Raw genomic sequence first — 10,168 nt, 5'->3', positions numbered from 1 at the left:
CCCCCTTGTCTGAATCTCTCCAATCACAGTGCTGGATCCATGTTTGAGATGAATTTAAAGACAGCACCTGGTTGTGGATAGTTGCCATTTCCCCTGATATTAAAACAATTACCCAATATTTCCCAGTACAAGGAACTGGTGGTATTGTGCATGCATTAACAGTGCCATTGGGGGCTGGGTTTGGCCTTCGGCACCAGGGGGGGCCAGTCTTAAAGGAGGTGCCTATCTGATGAACTATGTTTTAGCTCTAATGGACAGTCATAGGATGTTTTACATCTTATCCTGTGTATAATTACATTAATTACAATTATTTAAACATTTACATAATACATAGAAGTGTGTAGGAAAAACGTACAGGCCCTCTCACCATTAAACAGTCGTGGGAACGAACTGCAGTAGCCCCACTTCTGGTCCCGGTCAAAGTTGTGTGTGAGAGAGCACCTGTGACAAACAAACAGAAAGAACAGAGTTGAAGGAACCAAATATATTCCTTAATCCTGACTATAGTTAATCAATCGAGGCATGTTTGGAGGCCAATGTAGCAAACAAGCTAACACGTTAAGCTAACAGCATTAGCATCTCGCAAACTGGATTCAGTGTCGGATTCAGGCCCCATTAACACGGACCTAAGATTTTCCTCTCTCCTCTTTTGAATATATCCCTGTACAGACAAATACAATCTGCATTATCACCCGAGTCCAGTAGGGGGCGGGTAGTACCTCCTAAAGAGAGGTGTCAAAACACCACAAAGCAACACAGAAACACAGAGGCGTAAATCTCAAACCACGCGTCCTGAAATGACTGAATATAGATCTTAATGGTGCATTATATATTTCTAACATAGCATCGTTTATATTTATTCATGTGTGAATCTGAACTTTAGAGCTAGCGGCATGTATGTAGTTTATGGGTCTGTCCCAAAACCTAGTGAGCTGCCTAGGTAGGCACTGACTGCATAGACAGCTGTTTAAGTAGACAGCGTTCTAACAGTCGTCTGTTCTCATGAGGCAGGTTGTAGTTAGAGAGCGATTGTGCCAGGGCTTTTTTTTACCAAATGAAGGAAAACTTGCTAAAATTTTAATGCTAACTTGTAGTATGCTAAATAATATATTAGTGTTTTTAATGAAAGAAGTTTTGTTTTAAGTTTTAATGCTAACTTCTAGCCTGCTAAACTGAAAACAATCTGCAGTAGTGTGAATGATGGAAATATTGTGGTACGTTTCAATGCTAACATGTAGGCTGCTAAGCTAAAATCTCTATAAGAATTACTGATGCATGATACAAACATTGTAAATGCTAATTTGTAGCATGCTAAGATTAAAAACAGTCACGTTTTACTTAATGATGCTAACTTGTAGTATGCTAAACTTAAAACCATATTAGTGTTACTGATGAAAGCTGGAAGATTTGTTGTAAATTGTAATGCTAACGTTTAGCCAAATTTAAAACAATCTCTAATTGTATTAATAACGGAAACCTTGCTGTAAGTTTCAATGCTAAAATGCTAAGCTAAAACAATCTCTGTAAGCATTACTGATGAATTATACAAACTTTGTGATGTAGTTATCTTTTTTTGTAGCTAACTTGTAGCGTGCTAAGCTAAAAATATCCTTGATTTTAAACCTGAAAGATGTCAAACCAGAGGAAAGAAAAAACAAAAACAAAAAAAGATTTCTTTACTGTCTCTGTTTCTTTTAGACAATGAGATCAGATGGAAAAAATGTGTCTCCTGAGACTAAGGCCTCAGTGATCTCAAATGTGGCTCTCTCTTTAATCTCCTACATATATCTCTCTACACTCAGCTTAAGAGTAAACCTAAACCCTAGTTCCCAGTTTTAGATTTAGTTTTAGAGTGTAATCAGGTGTGGTACAACTAGGAGATGGCTAAGACAATCAGTTCAGCTCTGGTTTAACATGTAAACCTTCACAATCGTACACAGCTTCTAGTTACAGTCTTTCTGTCTCCGTTTAGCCGCTCAGACAGAGGGTCTCTAAACCAGCGCTGTGCTCCAGAGTGGAAACCCGCTCCTTAGCTCGTCACAACACTCGCCTGTCTGAACACGCACCTGTCCGGTTTTAGCATGAGCTCACACTTCTGAGACTGTATGTGGAAAGAATCTGAAACCAGTCGTGTCACAGAGTGCTACACCTGCGTCCGCACCCACTTCGCAGGCCGCTCAGGTGGAGTCTGAACCTGAGATTACACCCTCATTCTTACTCCATCTCCTCTTTCTGACGGGCCTCAACTCAAGATCACCGAGGCATGTTTATTTAAAACTGTGGGGGTACCTTCAAGGGACATACTGATATCTTTAATTCATTCATTCATTCACTGTCTGTATCCCTTATCCAGTTCAGGGTGGTGGTGGGTCCGGAGCCTACCCAGAATCACTGGACGCAAGGCAGGAATACACCCTGGAGGGGACGCAAGTCCTTCACAGTGTGACACACACACACACACATTCATTCACACACTCACACCTATGGACACTTTTGAGACTCCAATCCACCTACCAACGTGTGTTTTTGGACTGGGAGAAGGAGGAAACCCACACAGACACAGAGAGAACACACCACACTCCTCACAGACAGTCACCCGGAGGAAACCCACAAAAAAAAAAGAGAGAACACACCACACTCCTCACAGACAGTCACCCAGAGGAAACCCACGCAGACACAGGGAGAACACACCACACTCCTCACAGACAGTCCATTATCCATTATCTGTAACCGCTTATCCAATTTGGGGTGGCGGGGGGTTCAGAGCCTAACTGGAATCATTGGGCGCAAGGCAGGAATACACCCTGGAGGGGGCGCCAGTCCTTCACAGGGCAACACAGACACACACACATTCACTCACACACTCACACCTACGGACACTTTCGAGTCGCCAATCCACCTGCAACGTGTGTTTTTGGACTGTGGGAGGAAACTGGAGCACCCGGAGGAAACCCACGTGGACACGGGGAGAACACACGAACTTCTCACAGACAGTCACCCGGAGGAAACCCACGCAGACACAGAGAGAACACACTACACTCCTCACAGACAGTCACCCGGAGGAAACCCATACAGACACAGGGAGAACACACCACACTCCTCACAGACAGTCACCTGGAGGAAACCCACGCAGACACAGGGAGAACACACCACACTCCTCACAGACAGTCGCCCGGAGGAAACCCACGCAGACACAGGGAGAACACACCACACTCCTCACAGACAGTCGCCCGGAGGAAACCCACGCAGACACAGGGAGAACACACCACACTCCTCACAGACAGTCGCCCGGAGGAAACCCACGCAGACACAGGGAGAACACACCACACTTGTGTAATTTGTCGCAAAAAATGAAATAAAACGACTAAAGAAATGCATTTCTACGGCGTGAGTTTGAAGAGCATCAGCCTCAGCTTATAGTTGACTTTCATTGAGTTTTCAGAAGCTCAGACCTCTAGCCCACCTCCTGCTTTCCTCTCGGACACCTCAAGGTGGTCCCCGCAGTCCTGACAGTCATGAGCCGGGGCAGTTATAGACTGTAGTCTATCTGTTGCTGTGCATACTTTTGTTCTACACCCACTTTCCCTGTTCTTCAGCGCTCAGGGCCCTCACAGAGCAGGAGTGATCTGGGTGGTGGATCACTCTCAGTGCTGCAGGGTGGTGTGTGTGTGTGTGTGTGTGTGTTACGAAAGTATCAGTGAGGTTGAATGCACACACACACACACACACACACACACACACACGGTTGCTATAGTGCCTCACTGAAATCATCTGGTGTCCATCTCCATACTCAAACTTCACCTTTGATGTAGGATGTGTGTGCTTCTTTGTGAGAGAGCCTTGTGCACTGTGTGTGTGTGTGTGTGTGTGTGTGTGAGAGAGAGAAAAATACTGGGTTACAGATTCTATATGAATGAAAGTGTGTGTGTATGTTTGTGTGAAACTAGGTAACAAAGTGTATATGAATGAATGTGTGTGTGTGTGTGTGTGTGTGTGTACTTGTATGGCATGTCGGAACTCACCACTTTCTGCTAGAGCTCAGTGAAATGCAGTGATGATAAACAGTTCCACCCAGCCTGAACGGAAACTTGCACTCCCTCCCATCTGTGGTGAACACTGTCACACACACACACACACACGCACGCACACACCACACAGTGGGGCTCCACATTAAAGACAAGATACAAACTACGACGGCCAATAAACATGCAGTAAATATGAGGTTATTAAAACACATTCAGGGCAAATGAATAACAGAGAAGAGCCGTTACACAACTCCACCTCCTTCCCTCCATCCCTCCATCAGCTCAGAAACCCTCGCTCCGCTGGAGATGGAGGGAGGAAGAGAGAGAGAGAGGGACGGAGAGAGGGACTGAGCACATACCTTTTGGAACTGCACCCTCGGGCTGAGTGGACACCACTATCTCCAACCCAGGGGGCTGTTTACGCTTGAACACACACACACACAGAGAGAGAGAGAGAGAGAGAGAGAGAGAGAGAGAGAGAGATTACAAACATTACTGGCACTGAACACACTTCAACCCCAAAATATTTAGAGAGCAGAAGAAAAAGAAAGAAAGAAAGAAAAAGAGTGGAGTTACGTGAAGAAAACAAAGAATAAAGACGGGAAAGAGAGCAGCTAAAAGAAAATGTGCAGACATTGGAGAGAGAGAGAGAGAGAGAGAGAGAGAGAGAGTAGAAAGAAGGAGAAAATGAAAGAGAGAGGGAGGAGAGGAGGAGATGTCAAAGTCTCTGTTGAACTCTGACTGAATTAAAGTAAAACTGGTTTAATGTTTAACTCTGAGCCACCTACCGCTCGCACGCACACCTGCAGCATCAGCGCGCACAGCACGAGACTCCTCCACCGGTACACGCGCTCGGGGACGCGCATCTCCCTCACCAGCACGAGTCCACCACGACCGCACACTGAGAGAGAGAGAGAGAGAGAGAGAGAGAAAGTTGTGTCACTGCCTTAACACAACTTTCCGCATTCTTTAAATGATTAAGTAACTTTTAACGAGATAGAGGGATGATGGCATAACGTGAGAGGTAAGAGAGAGAGAGAGAGAGAGAGAGAGAGAGAGAGAGAGAGAGAGAGAGAGAGAGAGAGAGAGAGAGAGAGATAGCGTGTTACCGTCTCCAGTCGCAGTGGCGTCACTTGGCGGGATTACAGAAACACCGCTGAGTGAATCCGCCAATCAGAGGGCGCGGGCACCTTCCAAAATGTGACGTAATCGTAAACAGCTTTCGATTTAAAACAACGACTGAAAGGGCTTTAAACAGGGGATAGATATGTTCACTCTGTGGTAATCATTAAAGCTCTCTCTCTCTTTTATTCTCTCTTTCTGTCCTGTCTTTCTCTCTGTGCCACTTCTCTCTCTCTCCATGTCTCTCTCCCCTCTTCCTATTTCTCTCTCTGCGTCTCATTTCCCTCTCCCTCCCTGATTCCCTTAATTTTTATTTTCTTTCTTTCTTTCTTTCTTTCTTTCTTTCTTTCTTTCTTTCTTTCTTTCTTTCTTTCTTTCTCTCTCTCTCTCTCTCTCCTCGTTTTACTCGTTCTCTCTCCTCTTTTTACTCTCTCTCCTCTTTTTACTCTCTCTCTTCTCTTTTTACTCTCTCTCTCTCTGAATTCAATTTAAACTGATTTTATTTGCATGACTGATAACTAAGTTAACATAGCACAAACATCAAAACTGAAGATGTTTTGTAGAAAAACAAAGAAACACATGGATATGTTGCTAAATTAATCAATAAAACTAATGATATACAGTGCAATACATGACATAAGACATTTATTAAACTCTATGTATATATAATGTATGTCACACAGCTGCAGGGTCCTAGAGATTGTGGGTTTGAGTCTCACTCCGGGTGACTGTCTGTGAGGAGTTGGTGTGTTCTCTCTGTGTCTGCGTGGGTTTCCTCCGGGTGACTGTCTGTGAGGAGTGTGGTGTGTTCTCCCTGTGTCTGCGTGGGTTTCCTCCGGGTGACTGTCTGTGAGGAGTGTGGTGTGTTCTCTCTGTGTCTGAGTGGGTTTCCTCCGGGTGACTGTCTGTGAGGAGTGTGGTGTGTTCTCTCTGTGTCTGCGTGGGTTTCCTCCGGGTGACTGTCTGTGAGGAGTGTGGTGTGTTCTCCCTGTGTCTGCGTGGGTTTCCTCCGGGTGACTGTCTGTGAGGAGTGTGGTGTGTTCTCTCTGTGTCTGCGTGGGTTTCCTCCGGGTGGCTGTCTGTGAGAAGTGTGGTGTGTTCTCTCTGTGTCTGCGTGGGTTTCCTCCGGGTGACTGTCTGTCAGGAGTGTGGTGTGTTCTCTCTGTGTCTGTGTGTGTTTCCTGCGGGTGACTGTCTGTGAGGAGTATGGTGTGTTCTCTCTGTGTCTGTGTGGGTTTCCTCTGGGTGACTGTCTGTGAGGAGTGTGGTGTGTTCTCTCTGTGTCTGCATGGGGTTTCCTCCGGGTGACTGTCTGTCAGGAGTGTGGTGTGTTCTCTCTGTGTCTGTGTGTGTTTCCTGCGGGTGACTGTCTGTGAGGAGTATGGTGTGTTCTCTCTGTGTCTGTGTGGGTTTCCTCCGGGTGACTGTCTGTGAGGAGTGTGGTGTGTTCTCTCTGTGTCTGCGTGGGTTTCCTCCGGGTGGCTGTCTGTGAGAAGTGTGGTGTGTTCTCTCTGTGTCTGCGTGGGTTTCCTCCGGGTGACTGTCTGTCAGGAGTGTGGTGTGTTCTCTCTGTGTCTGTGTGTGTTTCCTGCGGGTGACTGTCTGTGAGGAGTATGGTGTGTTCTCTCTGTGTCTGTGTGGGTTTCCTCTGGGTGACTGTCTGTGAGGAGTGTGGTGTGTTCTCTCTGTGTCTGCATGGGGTTTCCTCCGGGTGACTGTCTGTCAGGAGTGTGGTGTGTTCTCTCTGTGTCTGTGTGTGTTTCCTGCGGGTGACTGTCTGTGAGGAGTATGGTGTGTTCTCTCTGTGTCTGTGTGGGTTTCCTCTGGGTGACTGTCTGTGAGGAGTGTGGTGTGTTCTCTCTGTGTCTGCGTGGGTTTCCTCCGGGTGACTGTCTGTCAGGAGTGTGGTGTGTTCTCTCTGTGTCTGTGTGTGTTTCCTGCGGGTGACTGTCTGTGAGGAGTATGGTGTGTTCTCTCTGTGTCTGTGTGGGTTTCCTCCGGGTGACTGTCTGTGAGGAGTGTGGTGTGTTCTCTCTGTGTCTGCGTGGGTTTCCTCCGGGTGGCTGTCTGTGAGAAGTGTGGTGTGTTCTCTCTGTGTCTGCGTGGGTTTCCTCCGGGTGACTGTCTGTCAGGAGTGTGGTGTGTTCTCTCTGTGTCTGCGTGGGTTTCCTCCGGGTGGCTGTCTGTGAGAAGTGTGGTGTGTTCTCTCTGTGTCTGCGTGGGTTTCCTCCGGGTGACTGTCTGTCAGGAGTGTGGTGTGTTCTCTCTGTGTCTGCGTGGGTTTCCTCCGGGTGACTGTCTGTGAGGAGTGTGGTGTGTTCTCTCTGTGTCTGCGTGGGTTTCCTCCGGGTGGCTGTCTGTGAGAAGTGTGGTGTGTTCTCTCTGTGTCTGCGTGGGTTTCCTCCGGGTGACTGTCTGTCAGGAGTGTGGTGTGTTCTCTCTGTGTCTGTGTGTGTTTCCTGCGGGTGACTGTCTGTGAGGAGTATGGTGTGTTCTCTCTGTGTCTGCGTGGGTTTCCTCCGGGTGACTGTCTGTGAGGAGTGTGGTGTGTTCTCTCTGTGTCTGCGTGGGTTTCCTCCGGGTGGCTGTCTGTGAGAAGTGTGGTGTGTTCTCTCTGTGTCTGCGTGGGTTTCCTCCGGGTGACTGTCTGTCAGGAGTGTGGTGTGTTCTCTCTGTGTCTGTGTGTGTTTCCTGCGGGTGACTGTCTGTGAGGAGTATGGTGTGTTCTCTCTGTGTCTGCGTGGGTTTCCTCCGGGTGACTGTCTGTGAGGAGTGTGGTGTGTTCTCTCTGTGTCTGCGTGGGTTTCCTCCGGGTGGCTGTCTGTGAGAAGTGTGGTGTGTTCTCTCTGTGTCTGCGTGGGTTTCCTCCGGGTGACTGTCTGTCAGGAGTGTGGTGTGTTCTCTCTGTGTCTGTGTGTGTTTCCTGCGGGTGACTGTCTGTGAGGAGTATGGTGTGTTCTCTCTGTGTCTGTGTGGGTTTCCTCTGGGTGACTGTCTGTGAGGAGTGTGGTGTGTTCTCTCTGTGTCTGCATGGGGTTTCCTCCGGGTGACTGTCTGTCAGGAGTGTGGTGTGTTCTCTCTGTGTCTGTGTGTGTTTCCTGCGGGTGACTGTCTGTGAGGAGTATGGTGTGTTCTCTCTGTGTCTGTGTGGGTTTCCTCTGGGTGACTGTCTGTGAGGAGTGTGGTGTGTTCTCTCTGTGTCTGCGTGGGTTTCCTCCGGGTGACTGTCTGTCAGGAGTGTGGTGTGTTCTCTCTGTGTCTGTGTGTGTTTCCTGCGGGTGACTGTCTGTGAGGAGTATGGTGTGTTCTCTCTGTGTCTGTGTGGGTTTCCTCCGGGTGACTGTCTGTGAGGAGTGTGGTGTGTTCTCTCTGTGTCTGCGTGGGTTTCCTCTGGGTGGCTGTCTGTGAGGAGTGTGGTGTGTTCTCTCTGTGTCTGTGTGGGTTTCCTCCGGGTGACTGTCTGTGAGGAGTGTGGTGTGTTCTCTCTGTGTCTGCGTGGGTTTCCTCTGGGTGACTGTCTGTGAGGAATGTGGTTTTTATATTTCCTTATATGGTGCAAATAAATCAAATAACAATAACACTAAAATAATATGACGCGGTACATATTTACATTCTTATTTACAGTAGATTTTTAGAAGTAAAAAAAAAAAACTACATTCACATCAGACATTTCCGATTCTCTGCTCAGACATGTACCTGAAGGGACGCAGAAGGAACTGAAACTCTCAAAAAAAAGGGAATTCAGAATTAATAAATAAAACGAGGAATAAACAAAACAAACGGAAATATATCAGGATCATAAAACAGCACCTGAAAATATGAACAAATACATAATTATTAACACTACCTTGTTAATGCCCAACTGTGCTTCCCCCTGTGCTGCACCAAGGCTCACTGTGACCCCTCCTACCCTTCATGTCACCTGCCCCAGGGCCATGCACACCTTCCCACGGACGGCCAGGTAATATCTCAGACGCACTCGAGTGAGAACAAAAAGCCTAGGAATTCTCCCACACACCTCCCACAACCCAGATACTGTGTATTACGACATACGTCAGAGCTACGGATCGTAAAATGTGACAGAAGGGATTATCAGCCCCAGGATTCATCCTTCCACTTACCCTGTAATTACCCAAGGTGTACCTCAGGGCTCTATCCTGGGGCCCCTCCTCTTTTAATATTTTTCATGTCGCTACCTACATGTCCTCAGTGCCAACTCCCACTAACAGCATCCTATAAACACTAATGTAACCACAGTGTCTCCAGAGCAGGTGCTGACAGCTCTGGAGGATGGATATATCAATCTGAACCGACAGTCCGTAAATGGCAGTGTTTATTTATTATTGTAGCGTGTGTAACATGCAACACTTTGACTGACAGATATTAATAGTGTTTATTGAAGCAACACTTGGTTGTGATTTTGAACAGAGCCTCTGTCATAGCTACTCTGAGCTCAGCACTGCAGAAACTGCACTATGTAACTTTTGGAGGAAGGGAGTTCTGTACCCAAAGAAGACTCACAGAAACAGTGCTGAAAACTGTCGGGGGACTGCTTTTACACTGAAGACAGACCTGAACTCCCTGACATTCTGGGTCAGTTTGTTAGTGACTTTGTGAGTGTGTGTGTGAAACTGTCTATAGGTGTGCGTGTGTGTGTGTGACTGTGTGTGAGTGAGTATGTGTGTGTGTGTGTGTGTGAGAGAGAGAGATAGAGAGAGATAGAGAGAGAGAGAGAGAGAGAGAGAACGTGAAATTGTCCATAGGTGTGTGTGTGTGTGTTTGTGTGTGTGTGTGTGAGTCAGTGACTGAATGAGTGTGTGTGTGAAACTGTCGACAGTTGTGTGATACAGAGAGAACACACCACACTCCTCACAGACAGTCACCCGGAGGAAACCCACGCAGACACAGGGAGAACACACCACACTCCTCACAGACAGTCACCTGGAGGAAACCCACACAGACACAGAGAGAACACACCACACTCCTCACAGACAGTCACCTGGAGGAAACCCACACAGACA

General features: G+C 47.3%; 1 protein-coding gene across 4 annotated transcripts in view; it reads right to left on the bottom strand.

The window, feature by feature from the left end:
• Positions 1-10,168, bottom strand: part of LOC136686934 (hepatocyte growth factor activator) — a 49,489-nt gene that overhangs the window by 15,850 nt on the left and 23,471 nt on the right. For 2 of the 4 annotated variants that reach the window (XM_066661037.1, XM_066661034.1), the window contains 4 exons: positions 4,814-4,926; positions 4,385-4,448; positions 4,023-4,116; positions 356-441 (listed from right to left, as the gene is read on the bottom strand). In XM_066661037.1, the coding sequence (XP_066517134.1) occupies positions 356-441; positions 4,023-4,116; positions 4,385-4,448; positions 4,814-4,891 (322 nt within the window). In that variant the 5' untranslated portion in view covers positions 4,892-4,926. Of the gene's footprint in view, positions 1-355; positions 442-4,022; positions 4,117-4,384; positions 4,449-4,813; positions 4,927-5,134; positions 5,356-10,168 lie in introns of those variants that run through there. The other 2 variants (XM_066661038.1, XM_066661035.1) reach the window with 2 other exon arrangements.

The sequence above is a fragment of the Hoplias malabaricus genome, chromosome 2 (assembly GCF_029633855.1).
Source record: "Hoplias malabaricus isolate fHopMal1 chromosome 2, fHopMal1.hap1, whole genome shotgun sequence".
Classification (NCBI taxonomy): Eukaryota; Metazoa; Chordata; class Actinopteri; order Characiformes; family Erythrinidae; genus Hoplias; species Hoplias malabaricus.
Note: the sequence above shows the minus strand (reverse complement) of the source record. Positions and strands in the feature narration are given on the sequence as shown.